General features: G+C 40.9%; 1 protein-coding gene across 2 annotated transcripts in view; it reads left to right on the top strand.

Moving 5' to 3' along the window:
- Positions 1–19,113, top strand: part of PAMR1 (peptidase domain containing associated with muscle regeneration 1) — a 59,382-nt gene extending 40,269 nt beyond the window's left edge. The window contains exons 7-12 of one of the 2 annotated variants that reach the window (XM_050336492.1): positions 8,929–9,099; positions 11,780–11,992; positions 13,141–13,207; positions 15,317–15,549; positions 16,503–16,798; positions 18,098–19,113. In XM_050336492.1, coding sequence (XP_050192449.1) covers positions 8,929–9,099; positions 11,780–11,992; positions 13,141–13,207; positions 15,317–15,549; positions 16,503–16,798; positions 18,098–18,634 — 1,517 coding nt within the window. In that variant the 3' untranslated portion in view covers positions 18,635–19,113. The remainder of the gene's footprint in view (positions 1–8,928; positions 9,100–11,779; positions 11,993–13,140; positions 13,208–15,316; positions 15,550–16,502; positions 16,799–18,097) is intronic. The other variant, XM_050336494.1, reaches the window with a different exon arrangement.
- Positions 19,114–23,090: the final 3,977 nt, after the last annotated feature.

The raw sequence follows: 23,090 nt of genomic DNA on the forward strand, positions 1-23,090 counted from the left end.
CCCCCTCAGACACGGCCCGTGTGAACACACACCACCCCCAGAAAGCATTTTCTTCAGAATTCTGACCAAGACCACCTGTCCTCCAAAGCTGTTCAGCTCCCAGCAGACTGTTCCTGCTGGGGGGAAGAATGATGATCACATTGCAAAGCTAATGCCATCGAGCCTCTCTGGCTCTCATTCACATCCAGCTCTTGCCAGGGTCTGGAGGAGAACAGCTGGGCTGCTTGTCACTGTGTGGCTTCTTAGTCATCAGTGCTCTCCAGTGTAGGAGTGGTGGGAGGTTCAGGGAGGTGGTGGCAAGAGTGTTAGTTTCCTTATGCTGGATCCTGCAGTGCTTGTTACCATTTATTCAGGAGATCTTGAGCTCAGAGTTGATCTTGAGAGCAGCATCAGAAGATGCCTGGTTCTTTTCTGACTATAAGTACCATCACTGTGAATTTAGCTCCTTATAGGAACAAAGCCTGTGCTGAAACAATTGTAGGCTCCATCAGTGTCAGCAGTGTCACAGAAAGAAAGACATTTCCTCCCCAGTTTACACAGCTTGCTCAATGAGGCATTACAGGCCCTCATGAAGTAGCGTTGCTGTCAGCAGACTTACAACGTGCCCGTGATCCCAGCATGCGGAGAACCTTGAAGGCAGACAGGAGCCAGACAAGAACAATGGGACTCCTAAAGCATAAATCTGGAGTCAGGGTTCCTGCCTCTGTGTGTATGACCTAACATATGCAGGTTTGTCAGGCCTGAGCACAAAAGAGTGCAGAGCCACACTGCACTGCCTCAGGATGGCAGAATGGCCTGATGCTTCCCAAATGTAGACTGTTTTATCAAATCCATTGCCAAACTCATATGCTTGTTTGATAGCCCTGCACATTGCTTATGAGAAGCAATCGAAAAGCAATTCTGAGTACTTTGAGCCATGGCCTCCAGGAATCTTTCACCTCATTCTTTCCTAGAGGATACAACTATTCTAAAAATATCTGGACAGCCAAAGTCCTTATGCTTTTGGCTAAAGTTAGTTTCTGTGGGCTTATGTGTTAGGCATTAACTGTCTCTGGGCTGCTATGCCAAGCTGCAGAAGGAGGATGTCTCAGGAGAACCATCTGAGTCCTCCCCCATGTCAGTTCTTTTCTGCCAGCAAACCCTGTGAGAACCTGGGGGTCCTCACCTGGTGGATGCACACTGGGGAGGGAAGGCATCAGCGTAGGGATAAATGGTGTCAGAGATTTACATGGACTGACAGAGGTCATGGGCCAAGATTAGGAAATAAGCTCTGTTATGACTGATGACAACAAATTCTGTAAGTCTGAATTCAGAAAAGCTTTTTCCCCATAGGACTTTGCAAAGGGCATCACAATACCCAGGAGTAGCTGCTAACGTGCTCATGGCTGGGTCCCTCCTTAACTCACGTGCTTTGTGTTCAGACATACTGAACCATCTGCACCCATTTGGCTTCATCACCTCGGACAAAACACTGCTGCTGAAAATAATATGTAGATTCCTAAATGGTATGATTATTTAATGCTGCACAAAGTTGGGTCAGTTTAAATATAAATGTAGTAAGAATATCAGGAGATGACAGGACTGTTAGCTCTGCCACTTACTCACTGTTTGCCTTCAGATAAATCTCTTGATACCTCAATGCTATCACTTCCCCAGCAGTAAAATGCAGACAGATGCTAATTTTATAAAAAACTTTGGGAAAAGAGAGATAACTGTTATACAATGATACTCAGGTAGTCATGTCATCAGACTTGCCTTCTAAACAAAACTTAAAACCAACAAAAAGAATTTGATCAAATCAGACTTGCAGTCCAAAACCCAAACATGATGGAATTTATCACTATTGACTTCAGCAGGCTTGGCTGTAGGCAGCCTTTGCAAATATCAGTGAGCTGTATGAAGTGTATGTAGGTGGAGCTGGCTAGGAGTTTTCTGTTAGAATTGTTTCATAACAGAAATTTGTATTTTCAGCTGTATTCTTATTTAATTTTTATTTCCTTAGAGAGAGGGAAAAAAAAAAAAGGCACTTCCACATACTCTGCCTGTTGTGCTCCAGGGCTTCCAGGTCCTCTGGCTCCAGAGCACATGTTGGCCACTGCTGTGAAGCCAAGAAACCCCAAAGTATCAGATCCAAAATCCTGATGCTCAGGATCCCTGTGCAGGTGTTTTTCTGGCTCAGGAGCTGCTGTGACTATTAGCAGCATGCAGGGTCATTCACTCAAAACAGAATGTCATTTCGGCTTGCTCCAGACAAAATGTCCTCTCTCTCAGGATAGTTATTTAAATTTCTTCAGTTTCAGTCTCTGTCAGGCTTTCTCTGACAGCCATTAGATGGTTTGGATAGGATGACACCAAGATTTCCAAAGTAAGTCTGTACCTCTCCCTTTTTCTGCAGAAGATATATGCTAGCACTTGTAACAGCAGAAGCTGGTCTAGTCCCCTACTTGTTGCAAGTGAAGTTTCTGTGACCATTTTCAGTGTTTGGCCTCCACTGAGCACACCAACTATGCAAAAGCAGTATTACAAGTACCTAAAAAAGTTCTGGGGCCCTCAACACAAGAAGGATGCGGACCTCTGAGAAGAGCCTGAAGAGAATCAGAGGGATGGAGCACCTCTCCTCTGAACACAGGCTGAGAGAGCTGGGGTTGTTCAGCTCAGAGAAGAGAAGGTTCTGGAGAGACCTTATATGAGACTTCCAGTACCTAAAGGGGAGCTACGAGAGAGTCGGAGAGGGACTTTTCACGAGGGCTTGTAGTGATAGGATAAGGGCAAATGGCTTTAAGCGGAAGGAAGATGGATTTAGATATAGATATCAGGAAGAAATTTGTTACCGTGAGGGTGGTAAGACACTGGAAGAGGCTGCCCAGAGAGGTTGTGGTTGCCTCATTCCTTGAAGCGTTCAAGACCAGACTGGATGATGCTTTGAGCAGCCTCGTCTAGTGGAAGGTTTCCTGTCTGTGCCAAGGAACTAGATGATCTTTAAGATCTCTTCCAACCCAAACCATTCTATGATTCTATGATTGTATTATTCTATAAAAAATGTTTAACAGAGCTATACTACATAGGTAAAATGTGCTATATACATCAGCACAAGTCAGCCTGAAAGCCAAACTCTGTCTTGAAAATATACAACAAGATAAATTTCTTTAGCAGTAGCCATATTAAAAAGTTTTGTAAGCAAATTAAGAACAAAACTCTATACAATTACGAGCTTTGGACCTAATATTTCAGGGAGAGACAAAAAGAGAAATATAAACCTTTTATTAGTACCGGCAATGAGAAATGAGATTTATTTCAGGCATGCAATATATTATTGAAAGGTTGTGCAGAATTTAGAGATAATAAATGATATGTGTGAGGGGATATATATATTATTTAACAAAGTGGGTGAGAGGAAGGCAGCAGAAAAAAATAGTGTTCATTTATTGAAGGGACCCTGGGACAAAAGCAAATGATAATTCCATCAGGCAGGATTTGAAGGACATTAAAGAGAGAAAAGTGTAGCTCAAGAGATCATCTAATTTATCTCACTGATAAAATTAGCTTGAAAACTATTTCTAAATGGCAGATAATTCAGATCTGAAGAATATCTCTTACATATAATTTAAAAGGAAGAAGTATTTGCACTGTTATTATTAATAATGGAATATTTTACTTAAAAATTCAGGAACTTACTGTTCCTCTAGTCAAGTTTTCCTCATATTGAGGAAAGTTATCTGAGAAAGGTGAAAGCATTTTAATGTTTCATATGGGACAGAAATTGTTTTCTTTTTCCCAAGACACCAAAGTAAGAGGCAAGAAGCACAATAAGTTTTATCAGGAATATGTGAGTTTGTGATATAGACACTCGAGGCAGATCTGGTTTTTATTATCTAACAACTGGGCTGCCATAACTGATCATTTCTGCTAGAGGTGCATGTAACCACCACCTTATCATTATACCTTCCTACTTTGCTCTCTTGTGAACTATACGGAGCTGTATCAAAACTCACCTCAAACTCTAAAGTGACAAGGGTTACCTATATGCCTGTATAGTTTAATTGTGGAACTTCCCAGGAAAAACACTGTGTAGCAAAACATGGAAAAATTAAAACAAACAAACAGAGATATCTCCATTCATAATGCATTTGCTAGTGCCAGCCTGTTCTCTCCAAAGCCCATTTTTTTAGCCAAAGTTTCAATTTTCAAATGATGAGACTCATATAATTTCCACTTACATTCTATTATGCCGTTCTAGCATTTGTCAAGGAGACTTTTTCTTGAGTAAGAATTACCCTGTTCTTCATTTTATCCTACCTGAATATACCTCTTCCTGTAAACATTTTAATGCATCCTTTCTGTTTTTTGGTTTTTGATTATTGCAGTTTTTAACTTTTCCATGACCAGAGTGGTCATTCTTAGTTCTTAGTCACTCTCAAGATTACATTTCCATACCATCAGTTTCACCTTTCCCTGAAACCTCTCTCATTTTCCTATTGCTTTCTAGATATAAAATCCACCAGAATCTTTATAGGTCTGATGACATCCTGGCAGGAAGAATGGGGTCAGCCTAACCCTCGTGGAGTCTCTGCGTTGCTCATATATTTTTTGGCAGACCTTGAATGAATACCTTTCATATTTGGCTGTCCATTGCCACGCCATAGTAGAATTTTGTAGACACCTGGTCCATTTTCTGGGTTCCTAGTGGCTTTGGTCTGACTGGAAAGTTCAGAGATTGCATCCTGCAACCTGAAATCCTGACGCTTTTAGTTCAGTTTTGGTAGGGCTGTCTCAAACTTACAGTCTGGGGTAAGTGTTGCTGAATCCATGGTACATTTCATGCATAATTCTGTCTGAAGCTCTCTACCTTGTCTTCTGCTTCTTCCTCTGTCTGCTTTGCAAAGCACATGGAAAAGTTAGGCAGTGACTGCTATTCAGAGGGCATTGCATTAATACTAAGGAAATGCTGATGAGGCCTTTAGGTAGGATAAGATTTATGGATGCCAGTTCTTTCTTTAACCACTACTGTGTCATTGAGAAAGTCCTCCCACGGGTTATCAAAACCGATTTTCCTACTCCTTCTTCTCTCATTTTGCTATGGACAAGTAACGCTATAGCAAAACACAGCACAAATGACGCGTCTAAATTGCCTCAAAGGTAGGAAACCAGAGTCATGGGGCAGTGTGTGTTTTTTGTGTGTTTGTTTGTTTTCCATGTGGAGCAGAGCAGTCTAACTAGTGGCCTAGGAATGGTTCAAGCTCATGGAGTGCTCCTGGCCAGGTGGTCCCACCACCTGCTTCCCAAGGAAGTGCTGTCAAAGCAGCTCCCAGCCCTGTCCATGCTGTAGCACTCAGGCTAGACCAGGCCCAGGTATAGCTGGGGCTGGATGCAAGCTGGGATGGGGATGGCTGTGGGTGAGCGAGGGCAATGAGGGGAATCCAGCCCTCTCTGCTGGACCATGCAGAGAAGGAGGACTCATACTCACAAATATTCAGGAGATGGCAGGATCAGACCCATCCTGCCTAGGCAAGGGAATCTGAAATCAATCAAATACCTTAGAAAGCTTAGAAAATGAGGAGAAGTGGACCAGATCAGGTGGTTGGATTTTATGGCTAATGTGTATCCAAAGGGTAAGGGCACAGATAGGTCTGAATGACATTTACAAAATGTTCTTTCCTTTCTTTTTGACTTCTGAGAAATGTCTGTTGGAGAATCAAATGTAGTCTTACACCAGGAGAGAATGTTGAAAGACTTCAATAAAATATCTCAAACAAAGGAGGCTGTCCTAAAATTCAGTGGAATACACTGCACATTCTGAAAGATATAAGAACCAGTCAAAATCACACTCTTGATGGGAAGCTTTCCACAAAAAGATAAGATAAATTTGGATGAAGCACACGGGCTAGGATTCCCTTCATAATAACTGTTCAAAACTCCATTGCCTGATGTGTTCACAAGTAAAGGGAAAAGGTGCAGAAGAGCTGCCTGAAACATACTACATGAAAGGGATAAAAGTCAAACTGAAGAGCAAAAAAAACTATAGAGCTCAAACCAAAGCAGTAGAGGCAAGTACTAGAGTAACTGTATGAAACTTTCAGGCTAGATAATATCACTGAAAACAGAGAGCTCAGCTGTGGTACTGAAATGCAGAGAACACCCCAAGATTCAAAAGCACATTTAACTGGTAGAGAGAACGAATGAACTTACAAAATTATCTGCAGAAAAAATAAATGGCGTGGCTGTGCCTCTAGTGGCAAATTTTAAAGAAAAGGACAGAAGATGAGGGAAGGCCCTGCGTTACAAGAGAACAGACAAGCAGTAGCTAAAGGCATGGGTAACAAAAGGGACACATCTATTAATAATACTAAGCTGTTTTGCCATCAGAGAAACCCTGCAGTGGCTCTGTGACACAACTGGGTATGAGCTAATGCTTGTAACATCCCTATAATGAAATGGGTGCTTTAATTTGTCGGATACTGCAGATGAAGCAACCTATCTATGACCACAGTTTTTTACCTATCCTTAGATCTCATGACCTTCTGCCTCCATGTCCTCTGCTCTAGGCCATAGTTCAGTACTAAATGAACTTGTGTAGGAAACACTGAATTTACATAATAAATTTGACCAGAGCTGTTCCAGTTGGCTTACAGGTGCAAAGAGAATCTAAAGAAAGTCTAGCAACAGAACAAATCAAAAGGACTAGAAATTAAATAGCTTAATGAGTTAGGAGACTGAACAAGAACAGATACTTACAGTTAGTAAGTAAGTATATCTTGGTGAAAATTTTCCAGGATGGACCTAGAACACAAAAGTCATTCTGCAGAGTTGAACGGGACTACATGCAAAACAGAAAACCTGTATTTGTGATAAAAAATAGACCTCTGAGTGATGAAACAGTTGTTTCATCTAATTTTCTCATTTGACAAGCTCAGTGTGACTTTACATTGAAAGAGAGAAATATAAATGTAGGGAAATGGATTGCTGAGCAGAGAAAGATATGGAGGGAGTGACTGGGAACAAAAAGATCACAACTGCAAAGACAAGTGTTCTGAGAATTTAAAACACCTAGAAAAACCTATGTTCCCATTATTTCCCTTTCATTTATCTATGTGCTTGTGTATACACATATCCACCCATATATGCATGTATATATGTCTATATTTTACATGAGAAATGTCAAGGGCTAGGAATGAATTTTGTTGAGTTTTTATCATTATTCTTTTGCTGACAATGACACTGGTGCCAAACTCTTGGAGCCAAGAGGAAATGTTGAGCTCCCCTAACGGGATGTGTTTTTATTAGGAGCATTGAGTCCAGGCCCTTCTCTAATGCTTAAATGTTAGACATTTTTTCTTGCCAAGACTTGTGCTCACTAGTGCACAAATCATTCTTCCAATTCATTATTAGATGTCTTCCTTATGTGAATATTTGAATGGTCCAGAATCCATATAAATAGACGTATTTGTGTGTGCTCTAAGGATTACAGGGCAGAGGCCTTAGAAAAGTTTTCCTCTGAAAGTGTAAGGATTCAAATTTGGCTTTGGGTTAGCAAGCAACTAGCTATGAGGCAAAACAGAAAAAATCAAATTCTAAAAGCATAAATTAGGGATTGATCTCTTTAGCATTCATCTATCTATCTTCAGGAGAGTACCACAGGTGCCAGGTAAAAAACCTATATGCCTATCCAAGTGTTGCACTGAATCCTTTCTCATGCAGTTTTTCACAATGAATGGCCCAGGCAAAGAAAGAGACAAAGAGATGGATAACTGTGTATATAATAAACCATGTGTTTTCTACATTGCTGTAAATTCTACCTACAGGAAATACATTACCTGTATGTAATTTCTACATACAGGAAATTGATAATTAAAAGTGACTTGGAGAAAGTTAATAGGGCATGGACATTCTCTGTCTCTATAACGAAGAAATTACAGCATCAAATAAAATTATCAGGTGGCAGGCTAGAAACAAAACTAAAGGAGACAGTATATTTTTCACGCAACCCTTAGTCTGTAGAACTCATTGCTACAAGATATTGTGGCCACCAAGTATGTAGCTGAGTTTAGAAAACACTAAGACAAATAAATGTTAAAAAAATATCACCAGGTTATGTTATACCAAAAATACCATTTTAGTTCTTGTAGACCTTGGGCTTCAGACTTCTGAATGCTGACAGAATATGCCAGGAAAGTATTCTATATGCTTGTTCTATTTTTATATTCCTTCGTTCAGATCTACTGTTTACCACAAGTGGACAGGTTTCTGTGCTGGGTGGACCTTTGTTCTGATTTAGTGTGGTTGGTTTGATGCTGTCAGAGAAATCTTGCTTATGATGCCTAATCTAATATTTACTACTTGCAGTAGTTATATAGACCATCACCCGTATTTCCCCAATAGAGCAAACCCTGTGGAAAGGGTAAATATCCCAGTTTAGTAAATATCAAGGTTCCTTTTTAATGTAATTATGCTAATGTTTGGTCTATACAAATAATGATGCTCTAATATTTCAGTGACGTTATCTGCAAATCACTATAAAAATGTAAAGAATTTGAAATAATTTCAGTATAAGGCTTTCAAAGATCTAATTTTTTTCTTAACCAGGCATAGTAGTTCATTCAAAACCACTTTTAAGATGGAAAGTGCTTCAAGTACTAATATTTTGAGCAAATGACCCCTAATGTTTCAAACACATGCACATGACCACGTCACACTTCTGAGCAATTCCATTGAAACTAATGGATCTGCACAGGCTTTGAAAAGTGACATATATGTAAGTGTATGTAGACCTGATGTCTAAACAACTTTCTAAAGATCAGCATATACCAGTCTTTTGATTTTGACTCCTGTGTCCATTTTAATTGGTTTTTCAATGTTCTAAGTATAGAATCATCCTAACACAGTCCTGTTTTTGTAATAAAGTGGATTTTTTTGAAATATCTGAACTGTCAGTGGTGATGTGTAGGACTCCAGGTGCTCCTGCTCATGGTATTGTGGAAGGAGATGACTTTAAATACGGGGCCCAGGTTTACTTCAAGTGCAACGCAGGTTACAGCTTAAAAGGCAGCCGTGTTGCCTACTGTCAGCTTGATGGGATTTGGTCATCACATCATCCTGAATGTGGTAAGGTCATTTTAAGTTTTAATTCTTATGAAATATGTTGGCCAATGTATTCCCATGAAACTAGGCTATCCAAATCTCACTTGAAATTTGGTAGAACTGTGACTTCACATGTTCTTTTGTCTTCCTGTCTTTAAGAAGCAGTAGGAATTCTTATTTTACTCTGCTGGAACCCAAGCCTACAAGACTTTCTTACATAAAGGTCTGACTGAAACATCAATTGACTGAAAACTAATATCCTCAAAGACTTTAGGCACATATCCTTTTTATACACATCTTGAAAATGTCTAGGAGGAAAGCCAAGTGAGGGACATTGTGTAACGATGAATAGTTACTTCCATTATTATGTGTCCCTGACACCTTCTCTGCAGAGTCTGGTGCACTCTGCCGAGGTCACTAGGGGCTTACGCTGTAAAGACTAGACTCTTATTTTGACAGAATTACCATCCTAAAGGAAAATGGATAAAAAAGAAACTTCCATTAATTCTGACTGTACAAGATGGCATGCCTACCATTCACATTGATTCAGCTGTGAAATTCCAAGCCCCTTCTTCTCATCCGAAGAGACTTTTAATTTTTCTTTAGTTGATTTTTATGGCACAATTTCATTTCCATATTCCAGAATAATTTGTATAAATTGAAAAAAATGCTTTTACAAGTGTGTAATGTCAAACAATGTAAATCTGGGGGGGGGAGTGTTGTAAAAGATCTGTATATAAGTTCATCTGAAAGAGCAAGCACTAAGCATTCTTCCATCTAGAGAGAATGTCTCCAGTGGCAGTGAATGTAATGTCAGGATCATGCTAAGTCCCTGCTGCATAATGTTCCTGGCTAAAGATCTATAGAAAGATCTGTCTCTAGACTTGGCTGTTACTGAAGTGCTAGGTGATGTAATTTGGGTTTCTCCTTCCCAGATGTTTTCTCTTTGTTTTTAATCTATCAAAAAGGTCATAAACCTGAGCTTAGGGAAGAAGATAATTACTCTTCAAATTACTGAAATAAGAGAGGGCCTTAACTGACCTATTTGGTCAAGGTTTTGGTACATTTGGAAACAGATACTCTGTCCATCAGATGATGCCTCTAGGCTAGCCATCAGTGCAGAAAGCAACTTGCAAATAAAGCATTATACTGTGATGGATTCCCTGCAGTTTTTAGCTGCTATCAAGTTACCAGTCACTTGTGGTTCACAAGTGAGAGAGCCTATGAAGTACAAAGAAGGAAAATGGAACCAAACTAAAAGGAGATGGGGCTCCGCTTTTCCCCTTCTCCTGGTTGAGAGGAAGTTCAGACATCCTCATTGTTTACTGAATAGGACTTGTGGAAAAGTATTTAGGTGCATATATAGCTTTGAGCATGTGCTAAAACACATAAAGAAAACACAGAAATGTATGCCTAGCTTGAATTATACACTCAATGTTAAAAGCATATGCTCTTCACTGGACTTGCATTATTATGGTTACCTGTGTGTTTAGATGCTTTGCTGAGTTGGGCTTTTCTGGTGGCATGAGGACATGCGGACAGGACAAGGCCATACCTTTGCACTGTAACTGTGCTGATTTCACAGGGATCTAAAGAAATGTCTAAGTTCTTTGTTATATGTTGGTGCTTTTGTGAAGTGAGACTCAGCAGGCAGTCAAGTCTGAAGCAAATACATGAAAAGGTCCTTTCGGGTCAGTTGATCTGCCTCAGTCTTTGGCCCTCTGTAAGCAGAGCAGCACCAACACCAGATGTCTAAAGTGGATGTTCACTGGTTATCATGCATTGAGACATCAGGCAGAGGAATTAAACAGAACTGCATGTTATTGTTGTCCTGACAAGAAAACTGAGATGAAATCCAAAGGAAAAAGTAGTACCTTGTCAACTGCTAAACAGAAAGAGCAGAGTTAAAAATACGGGGAAAAACATCTACTAGCATCACATAGTCAATCCAGATTTAGGCCAAAAATTAAGTTTATTGAGAGGAAAAAAAACAAACCCAAACACAACAAGATTTTAAAAAAAAGGGGAAATACTGGGAAGGAGGAAATAAAAGAGGTTTTATAGGCAGAACATAGCATGAGTAGGCTTTCCATATTCAGTTTTTAGTATCAGTAAATATATATATATGCTGTCTTTCAATTCCCATATTTCCTGGGATTATCAAGATTTCTCTCTCCGTGCTAAGAAAACAAAATGCATACATTTGCATTCATGCAAACACAAAAGTAAAATGAAGTAGTCTAGTTTTATTATCCAAGTCCACTGAAATATTGAATGTACAGAAGAGGGAAATGAATGACAAGGGCCTATTTCTTGCAAATAGTTTAAGTATAGCCTTTTATGCTATTGAAGTATCCTTGTTAATGTTAATGGGATATCAACATCATGTAAAGTCAAGGTTCTTTTTCAGGATTGTCAGCTATTTCTTATGGTTTTAGCAATTCAAGAATTTTTAACAATTTAAGAATGTTATCCTTTCGTGAAGCCTAAAGTGTGTATTATAAACAGACATCTCTATATTATAATTTCTTTTTTAATACTTGATATTTTCAAAAACGGGGATCCCAGAAGGGTCTTGAAAAGGCATCTTTAATAAAGTGTAGATTGTTTAGCAACATGAGAATGAAATGCCAAGCAACTTGATGGGTGAAAATAACTTAGTGAACGTGATAAAATGGTTACTATCTTTTTCCCTTATCTTTAGTTCTAGATGAAAAAAACTGCTCAGATCCCGGTGGCCCTCTCAATGGCTACAGAAGAGTAGTAGAAGACACCGGGCTCTTGAATGGACGCTATGCAAAAATTGGCACAGTCATTGCTTTCTTTTGTAACAACTCATATGTTCTTAGTGGGAATGAACAGAGGACCTGCCAAGATGATGGAGAATGGTCAGGGAAGCAACCAATCTGCTTAAAAGGTAGTTCACAAATTTTTTTACCACAACTCATGCAAGCTGCTATGGTCTTACTGGGTTTTGTTTAATATAATTTGCACTCAACAAAGAATGATTTTTCTAAGAATAAACCATCTGACTGATATCTGATACTGAGATAGGTAGTTTGGGAGCTCTACTGGCTGCTGTTCTCAGACAGAGAAGCTGTAACGTTCCCTAAGACCCTTATTACCCTTATTCTAGGACTGAACCTGCATAAGATCAAAATCAAAGAAGATCAGCAGGGAATTGAAATAGAGTGAAATAATTGTCTCATGGGACAGTTGACAACAATCAGTTGCTGTCATAGGGAACAGCTCTTCTCTCATAGCCCTTTTAAGAAAATGGGACCAGTCATGAGTGTAAAAGGCCAAGGCTGTAGATTGCAGCCTTGAAGACTTGGTTCAGAAAACCACTTGAGGACATGCTTAAACTATCTATATTCATCAAAACACTGAATCACACTAGATTCAGTGCTAGAAAGGGAATTATGCTATTGACCTGGAGCTATTCTAACGGTGTATAAAGCCATGAATGAATCAATGAATATGGGTTGTGGAACCGCAAAATTAATTTTATCAAAGCAATTGTTTGACACATAGTTTAATGGATTTTTAAAAAACTGAAGTAATGATAATATAAGGAAATGCATCTGTCCTCTGGAGAATTTGCCTTATTCTGTTATTTTAGATGAAAATATTCTCCCCCTGAAAAGTATAATCATCTGTAGAAAGCATCTTTATTGATGCTTACTGTGATAGTCACATAAAGGTTAACATATATAGTAATCATAAATAACTAGATATTGTTAAATCACAGAATACAAGTGCTCAGGCACACAAATAAAATCCATCCTGCAAGATTTCTTTTCTTCCACTCTGTGCAGTAGGAGGGAGACCCTGGCAGAGTTATTTGAACTGATAAACCTGAATATTTTATCCTATTCTAAAAGTAAACAAATGCAAAACTAGAAATCCTGGATCTCCCTTCTGTTATTTTATGCCTGTTCAGGTAACTCTGAGGTGTTCCCAGTCCTCTATAGCCAGTGAGAGGAAAGGTTGGAAATGTGTATGAACCATAGCACTTGAGCTGTGAACGTGAAAAAGTACTGTGCAACATTATATTTTTTCTAGCCTGCAGAGAGCCAAAGATCTCTGACCTGGTGAGACAGAAAGTGCTTCCAATGCAGGTTCAGTCAAGGTGAGAATGCAATACCTCAACTACAGTTTAAAGAAAAAATGTGATTTCTTTTTCCCTCCTCTCCTTTTCACTCTGTGTATTTATCCTGCCTGAGCAGCGATTCCTACAAGTCCATTGCCAACCTAGCAATGAGAGCTGCTGGGAGGGGAGGTCTGATTAAGCACAGGTTGAAGCTGCTGGGAGGCAGCCAGGAAGAAATGCACAGACAGAGATGGGCAAACTATAGGGTGATGCTGGAATTCTGCTTGCAAGCTTGTGACAGACTATGAGAACAGTCTGAGAACAGTTCCTTGGGATAATGATGTGTGTTAAAATATGAACATGTGCCATCTTAGTGAAAAAATGTGCAGGGAGAGCAAAAGGAGAGAAGGGAGCAATGTAATCTGCAGTGTAATCCGCTCCCACCAAGTTTCACCACCCAAAGCAGTATGAGGTTGGGTTGAGTGTAGGCATGAGGAAGAGGATGAAATAGAGTAGGAAGGGAGGAAGGAATGGAAGATCAGACCCTGCCTGGGCTTATTCTTCTGATTTCCCGAAATAAACCCAGTCTGAATTAGTTATGATGAAATGTTCAGGTTCATTTTTGTCCAAGTAATAATTTCTCATTTCAGGGTTATTTTTGCAGTACATGAATCATTTAATTTTAGATGCAGTGCAAGAGCTGTCCTCATCTTTGGTCTTAAGAACAGTTATATCAGGTCAGAATAAAGGTCCAGCTGAAGCCATATCCTGTCTCTGGCTATGGCCAGTAGCAGATACCTAGAGAAGATTTTAGGAACAAGGCAAACATGTACTTCCCAAGCACTCTCCCAGTCTCCAGGTCTGTGATGTATGACTGTAGAGCTGTCTAGAGATGTCCCTGAGAAACCAACATGAGGCTTTAGTAGCCATTAGGGGATTTTTCTTGCTTAAATTTCTCAATTCACTTGAATAGAAGTCTTTTTATGCTAAATGTTTCAGATATTAGCGCCAGCTGTGTGAGGACATGAACATGCCCCCACATCCACAAGATGCCATGAGATGATGGTGTCTCATGTTTTTGAGCTGGTTTTAATCCCTTGAAGTAGAATCTCCATTTCATAGGTCAGTAGTGAGGCAAAGTCTGGATTGTGCAATATTGCTAGTCACATGTGAGTTTGGAACAGGACCCTGGCAGTGTAAGCATGACCACAGCAGCTCTCATCCTTCTTCCAAAACACAAGAAACTTGCCACTGCTCTCGTTCTTAGTAATGTTACTTTCCTGTTATGTATTGCCTTACAGATTGGGTATGATGGAGGTGTCTGTGTCTCTCTGTGATAAAAATGGAATTGTCATGAGAAAAAGAAAAATTATGTCTTTTCTGGATGCACACAGTACCAGATATCTCAAGGGAAACTAATTTCCTGCTGAATTTTTCAGACATAAATAGTTTTTCTGTAGATATGAGCTTTAAAGCATTAGAGCAAGGGACACATTCTAAGGGATAAAAATTTAAGTATGACTGTAGTCAAGCTTATGGACCATATCTAGGCTGGTGCATGTATTTATTTTTAATTATTATACCATGTTTCAGCAATCAGTACAATTTCTAAATAGAAGCTTAGTGATTATGAAATTATGAAATCTCTGTGGTGAGGCAATTATCTCTGTTAATTGCTAAACCAAGCAACTTTAGCAACATGATTTAATCTGAGTCAATTCCTCATACTACCTATTAGAAAGTTCACTAGAGAAAAGATGTGCCTAACTCCTCTCTAGTGAGAATTAATTACAGCAATTACTTCAGGTGTAATTTCTTTATTTAAAAAATGGTATCTCAGTCCTTTTGTGAATGGCAAAAACTGTTCCACATCCAATTAAATCCAACTGATTGCAATTCAGAAACTGTAAACTGAAAAAAAAGAGACACAAAGAGAAAATGTGTACACATATCTGTATTTATATATGTGTGTATATATATATATGTAAATGGGAGTATTGCTAAACTATGCTGAAATGATGGTTTTGCCTTATTCTTTCACAAGCAAACTTCATATGCTTTTTAAATGATACAAAACTGGTGATAAAATTACAGTAATGATTGCTTTTATAATATTATAATTACTGTGTTCTTTCTGCCTTAAAACAGAGAAACACCTTTGCATCAACTTTACTCTTCTGCATTCAGCAAGCAAAAGCTTCAAATCTATCCAACCAAGAAGCCAGCACTGCCATTTGGAGAACTGCCCCCAGGGTACCAGCACCTGCACACTCAGCTCCAGTATGAGTGTGTTTCTCCTTTCTACCGCCGCCTGGGTAGCAGCAGGAGGACTTGTCTGAAGACAGGAAAATGGAGTGGGAGAGCCCCTGTGTGTATTCCAAGTGAGTCTCCAAGGGAAAAAAAAAAAAAAAGCAGATATCTCTTGGGTGAATGAGGGAACAGGATGAGTATTCGTCTTAGATATTTAGGGAGTCCCAGAAGTGTAGGCTGCCTATGCTTCCAGCTGGGAGAAAGGAGCAATAAAGCTTGAAGGATATATGTGTCTTTCCATCCACCAGTACAACTTCTGCAGTTGATGATAAAGTGATCTTTCAGCACTGTAATTTACCATTAAGCAAAATTATTTTGCTTAATGCAAAATAATTACCATTGAGCAAAAGGTATACTGCATTTTTCTCCTTATTTGAAAATGCTTTCCTATATACTTTGGCACACAGCTGACACCACCATCAAACTTTAAGCAATAGAATGGAGAGTTGGCAATTTTAAAGAGGCTCTTCCTTTAACAAACCCTGCTAAGGAAGGGTTCATGTTGCAAACTCCAGATAAAATCCAGAGCTAGTGGACAAAGTTAAGGTAGGAAGTAGTTAGGGTAGGAACAGCACAAGATTTGGTAAAACCCACTACTGGCATAATGAAAACTGCAAAAAGTAGATCTTAACAACAAATTTTTATTGTTCTTGCTTGTGGTTTTACTTTGAGATCATATCACGTATTTTGAAAAGCATTGCTTCAGTGCTTTTCACTATGGACATGCACACACTACATCCCAGGAAAAAAGTGTCCTAAAGGAAACTAAAAAATCCATATTCCTACCTTACTCTAGAATTCAGATAATAATGGAGAATTTGCTTTTTTTTTTTTTTATGTTATATAAAATACTCCTATAATTTTGCAGGTCAGATACAGAAGTTAATTAGACAGATGTCCCTCATGCAGTTTAGTCATTGCAGTTTAGTTTCTTTTGGCACCTCCTAGGAAGGAATGAAGATTAACATTTAGATTCTTTGGCGGGGAAAAGGTGAGACCTAGTTTTTGTTTCATGTTTCCTCAGTCTGTGGAAAGGCAGAAAACATCACCCTTCAGAAGACAGTGACCTCTACTAGGTGGCCGTGGCAAGCAGCAATCTATCGCGCAGCCAACGGGGTGAAGGAGAACAGTCTGCGGAAAGGGGCCTGGATCCTCATCTGCAGCGGGGCCCTGGTGAATGAGCGCACCGTGGTGGTGGCAGCTCACTGTGTCACCGACCTGGGCAAGACCATCGTGCTCAAGACAGCAGAGCTCAAGGTGGTTCTGGGGAAATTCTACAGAGATGATGACAGGGATGAAAAGGCCATCCAGAACCTGCGGGTGAGTAAGTCTGATGGGAATGGGAAATGATGAGCACAGATAGATACTGATCCCACCTGTCCTGTGTGGGGAGAAAAAGCTTACACTTTGAGCAATATAACTCTTTTACATGCTGTTATTCAAAATGCATATCTAGAGAGTCAACTGACAGAACTGCCATGGCACAAGAGGGGCACATGCTGTAGTTCATTAAATTCCTCAATGCTGTCCAATTCCTCAATGCTGTCACATTCACCCCCTAACACAGACCATTAAGAAAATAGCTCAGGTTCTGTGAGCCATAATGTCTTGAGCGATATTGCCACAAAAAAAAGGAGAAGAGATGCCAGCTACTGTCAAAATTGATTAGCATAATTTATGAGGGAAACACTTGTGCTCTAGATCCTGGTTTGGTGCCATGAGCACATTTCACTCCTCAGCCCCAAGGCTGTATAGCTCTAAATTCAAAAGAAGTTTATGTCTGACTTTAGCTCCAAAAATAGCACCTTGGGCTCATTTAGTGGTTTGCTTTTTTCATGTAGAACTAGAAAGGCTGAACTCAAAATGAGGAGAAATGCAGCAATTTTGGGTGCATGTGTCTCTTTTGTATGTGTGTTGTATGTATTTGAGTTAATTAATGGATTTTATCCAAGAAATCATAATTAACTTGATTCTTTCTCCCCTGCCTCCCGTTTTTGTTTCAGTTTCTTTCTCTAATCCCATCTTTTTCATACTTTTCCTGTAAGAAAACATATATCTATTTTTTTACAGTATTTCCTTATAGGAACCCTGCCTGTTCTTGTAGGGTTTCATTAAGGAAATGAGCAGGAAAGGTTTGGCCCCAATATTATGTAGTGTATTGTTAGTATCCTTTTTTGGTGGGAAGATAGTTGAATTTCAGTAAGGTAACATTTTAATTGGAAGCCCCTCCTCCATCCAAAATCTACAGACTGAAGGTGACATGGCAGGTAAAACCTTTTCAGTAAACAGTCAAAAACCTTGAACTGCGTGTTAACTCCCCATTTTGCTGAAAACATCCTTGACTGCTTTTGATTAAGAAGTGTCTCATGCAATAAAAACTGTCCTGAAATCCTAGTCAAATTGAAAAAAAACAAGTCAGAAGATGCTCAGTCTCTGCATGTTTCTCTTTTGAGTAAACACCATGGTGAAAGAACAGCATAGGTGAGGGCAGAGGAGAAGTGGGGATAGAGGAGAAGTATGCAAAATAAGTTAAGATGTGTTTCAGTAGTATGGAAAGAGTGCTGGTGACTTGGCATTCCTGTTAACTCTACAATTCTTGCTATTCTGTTTCCTCCCCAGATTTCTGCCATCATAGTGCATCCCAATTACGACCCTATATTACTCGATTCTGATATAGCTATCATAAAACTCTTGGACAAAGCCAGAATCAGCAGTCGTGTTCAACCCATTTGCTTGTCATCTACTCATGACTTGACTGCATCCACAGACGATTTAAAGATAATGGTTACTGGCTGGAAAGTATTGGCTGACATTAAAGATCCTGGATACAAGAATGACACAATCCGCATGGGCGCTGTTCAGATGGTGGATTCACTGTTGTGTGAACAACAGTATGAGGATAACGGCATACAAGTCAGCATCACTGATAGTATGTTCTGTGCCAAACAAGACCACACAGCCTTTTCTAATATCTGCCCTGCTGAGACTGGTGGGATTGCAGCCATAACTTTGCCAGGAAAAGCATCTTCTGAGCTAAGGTGGCACCTGATGGGATTAGTGAGCTGGGGTTATGATAAAACTTGCAGCCTAGGACTCTACAGTGGCTACACCAAAGCTCTTCCCTTCAAAGACTGGATTGAGAGGAACATGAAATAAAAATCTGTGTCTGGAAATGGCATTTTATAATATAATATCTCTCTCAGTCTCTGCTGTTTTAGGCTTCTCATCCTAGTGATGAGACACATTTGGGATAAGTTTAAGGTAGACAGCCTGGTAAGTTGTCCTAGGATCAGATGCTTCATCAGGCTACTTTTACTTAACCCATGACAGAGAGTCTTAGTGCATGAGAAGTTTTGCTATATTTGGTCTGTCTCCCCTGGTGGGAGGACAATGCTCCTGAGTCTGACATACAGAAACAGGACAGTAAACTCGGTCTGAAATTAATCTGTAGTGTGGAGTCCCCTAGAGAAACTGGTGGTAAGCCTCTCCCAAAGATCTGTGTGACTGAGTGGATTAAGAGTGTAGAAAGAGTAGCCTGAATTCATTACAACGGATGAGCTTGTTACGGTATGTGCTGTCTGTATTGCCATACTACAATGTAATCTTTTTCCCTCCCAAGTACTTTACACATTTAAATAAACCATGGTTTGTTTTTTTAACCTACATACTCATGTCTGACATTGTTTAGATTCGTTGTTGCTTTATCTGTGTCACACTCTAGGAACCCTCTACTGCCCTTGTCTGTTTGCACATGACTCTCACTAGGAACACTTCGGGACTCTAAAAGGCAGAATTAGCAGAAAATTCAATGACTATATGAATTATAATATCTTTTTTATTAATAGATCCAGTGCTGCTATTGTACATGAGCCACTACAATGAAATGTACAAAGGAGTTCTCTTCCACCTTGTATTCTAAACAGATGAAAACACAAAACATATTCCAAATACCTTTTTTCCAAGTGGATTTCAAAGAAATAAAAGTCTCAGGAAACTTCTAGTTTCCATCAGTTCCCACCTCTGTGGCAAAACTGCTCCTCTGCAGCTCTTCAGCGTGAAGAGTAATGTCCAGGTCTCACACTTGGCAGATGTTTTTCTTAAACTGAGGCTGAACTGTCTGACATCAAAGGGTACGATTCTCCCATTGGGCATGTTGTCCAGGGGAGACACTTGGGTGTCCTCATGGTCCATAGTCACTGCTCTTTCACCAAATCATTCACTATTCTCTATTCAGTCATGGCTGAAGACTAGGAATTAACCCTTAAAAAAGTTGGGGAGAAGAGACAGTAACAATTGTCTCCCTTGATAAGTTATATATGACCAGTTATATATATATATATAACTCCTTGTTAAGTTATATATGACCATATGACAACCTGCAATTTGAAGAGCCTTCAAATAATTACAGTGCCCAAAACAGTTCACAGCAATAGTTGGATGTGAAGGCTGGGAATCTGACGAAAGGATTTAGTACTCTTACCAAGAAGAATTCAGATCCTGAAGTTATGTTCTGCCCAGCCTATTGCATGGCTATGGCAATTGTAAGCTAGAAAGTCTGATTTCAGCTTTGATTCTCTAATGCTGTAAAATCTTGTTAAGAGTTTCGTAGCATTCAGTAGTTTCCACCCATTTTTGAATCTGAAAATTGCTGCTAATAGAACAATTAGTATTGGACATCATTCCATGTAATTTATTTTTTACTTTACTGAACAAAAAATACTTAATATGTTATGCTTTTGCACTTTTCTTGTTTTCACTGGCAACAGGACCAGGTGATTTTGCTTGAATCAAATACTTTAAAGCTACAACCAAAGTATATTGCTTCTCTTTATCTTGTTTGTCCATCTCCTCCTGCCAGGAGATTATGCTTGGCTGACAAACTGCATGGCAACAACAGCAACAAAAATACTGAATTAAATGTGAAAAATATGATGCGTGTCATTCCTCTGCTGGGAGGAACATGTGCCAGTGAATGTGTGGTACTCCCCCACTGACAGCATGGGTTAGAGGAAATTAGGTGTCAGTTTTGGAGAAGCACAAACTTGCAGAAAGTCAACATGTGTTTCTTCCCAACACTATTGACAAAGAATGAAATGAGAAAGCTCTTCCATGATTACATTAAATGGTAGTCTCTACACTCTAAATAATTATTTAATTATCTAATGATAAACAGAAATTATAAAGATCTGTATGCTAGTTCTTTTCTCAGTTATGACACTATGACTGCATTGCTCTCCATAGCATTATCATTCTCCATTGCTATAACTGAGACAGAAGAGGCCCTAAATGTTTTTCTTTTCCTTTAGGATTTGTCCAGTCCACACAGATCTGCAAAAGTCTGTTTTAATTACAGCTTTAGCCCTCACTCTTCTCATTTTACTAAAGATCAGCCATGACTAGTATTTACCAATTCTCTAACTCCTCTTCAGTCTTGAATCCCATCCCCATTTGGCTTCAAATCACTCACAGATCTGGCAATGAATAGCTGAAAGTTTCTGGGTTTGGGCAGCAGCAATATAGCTGTTCACTGGCTGTATATCACACAAAAGTACATTCTTGAAGAGAAACTTGTAGGAATTCATGGAATTAAAATCTCAGTAGGTTGCTACAGCTGTGCAGCACAGCACCATTCAACCTTCCTTCCTTTTACAGTCATGATGGTCTTCAAAGAAAACAGAAGCAAGAAAATGGCCAGACATCTTTCAACACCAGGATTCAGATTTTACCATAGTCCTTTATAGAAAGAAGACTTGGTTGCAGCATTTGCTTCTATTTCTGGACCTCAGTGTTTGAATCCTAGATTCAAATCTGGCTACCTCTAAATGCAGACATGATGTTTTATTTCTATTATTATGTATTCACATGTACAAGTGAGCAGTCATATCAACATATCCAAGCACCTGTACCCATGTCTAAGAATTACAAGTCAGCTTGCCCATCCTTTCTGTCAGGCTTACCCACAGTAGTTTCATGTTCACAGCCTCAGCAGAACTGTGCAGGGGTTAGCATCTAATGCCAAAAATGAGGAAAAATAGGGATGAATATCTGAAAAAAAAGCGCAACCTGTGAGTTGGAATCACTAATCCCTTTTGATTGCTAGGCTCTATTTTTAAGATGTAAAACTATTTCAAACATCCCTTTCTAAACAGGTGAGGATTTGTGCCATCTGTTGGAGAAAGGGTGTGAAATAGCATGGATAGCAACTCATTTTCCCTCCAAGGAAAAAGAGCTGTGGATTCTGGAAAGGCCATAAGGATATTGCTATGGAAAGAGGAGAGCAAAACACTCTCTGCATTCTTATTCGCTCCAGTGGATTTATACTTCTTCCTTTGTATGTTTTTTGGGCTGCATTAAATTACTTCCAAAAGCCTGTGTGCTTAGCTGAAAAACAGCACTGAAAGGAAATGGACATACTGAGTACAAGCTCTTTTCAGGCACCTTCAGTGACTCTTGTAGAATTGCCGTTGTAAATTGTTTCCAGTGAAAATCTACGTCCATGGTTAAGATTACAAGAAAAAAATGTGTATTTGATTAGGACTTGGGATTGCGCATAGGCTGCATTCTGCCATTTTTTAGGGCAAGTACTGGAATTGGCTTGGTTGCAGGAAAGGCATCCTTGGGGAGCGGGAGTGGTGAGCATGGTCAAGTCGTCTTTGCTCAGCTGGGCAATCCCTGCAGCCTCATGGCTCCTAATCGTGTCGTGGGCTCCCTGTGCCACCTCCTTGGTGCAGAGGAAACAAGCTGTGGCAGAAACGTTTGTTCCCTGTGAATCGGGACACCAGCTTGGTCAAACTTGGATGGAAAGGCACCACTGAGGTTGGCAGGCTTGACACGAGAGCGCAGGTGTGTGGCAGTGCCATGACCTCCTGTGCCCTAGCACAGGAGAGCGGGTATAGAACAGGACCCTACGCTGCACACACGGCCTGGGCAACCCCCGAGCCCCCCGGGCCGCGGCCACGCTCGGTATGCCCGCCGGGGCGGGGCGAGGCGGCGGCAGGCGGTGCAGGTAGGGACGCGGGGCGGGCCCGGGCGAGGACGGGGCAGAGGTTGCGGCCCCCAGCGGGCTGGCAGCTGCTCCCGGCGCCGGGCCGGGCTGGAGCGGGCCGGGCCCGATCGCGCCCGCGGCAGGTGGGGCCGCGCCGGCCGCACCTTCCCGGCAGGGGGCAGCACCGCCCCGCGCGGCCGCGCCGCGCCCTGCGCGTCCCTGCGGGCGGGGAGGGGTCCTCGGTGCTGCCGCGGGTGTGTCCCGGCCGTCCCGGTGGGACAGCGCGGCGCTGGGAAGGGCAGGGCGGCCCGGGCCTCTCGGGAGGGTGCTGCCGCCTCGGCGCAGCGGGGCAGGTGCCGCGGCTGCGGGGGCGCAGGCGGGGAGGTGGAGGCGCCCCTCGTCCGGCCGAGCCGCGGGACCCCGCTCCCGCCCGAGCGCCGTCCGCTCGCCGGGGGACGTGGGGGTGCGAGGGGTCAGCCGGACACTCAGAGCGGGTGTGAGTGTGTGTGTGTCTGTCTGTGGTGTTCGCGCCTTCCCGCGCCTCCCGGCCGGCTCCCGGGAGTCCCGGCGGGCCGAGCCTGCCCCGGGGAGGCGGTGGCGGCCGCGCCGAGCGGGGCAGGTCGCGGT

This window comes from Myiozetetes cayanensis, unplaced genomic scaffold (genome assembly GCF_022539395.1).
Source record: "Myiozetetes cayanensis isolate MyiCay16 unplaced genomic scaffold, myiCay2020 scf6-25, whole genome shotgun sequence".
Lineage (NCBI taxonomy): Eukaryota > Metazoa > Chordata > Aves > Passeriformes > Tyrannidae > Myiozetetes > Myiozetetes cayanensis.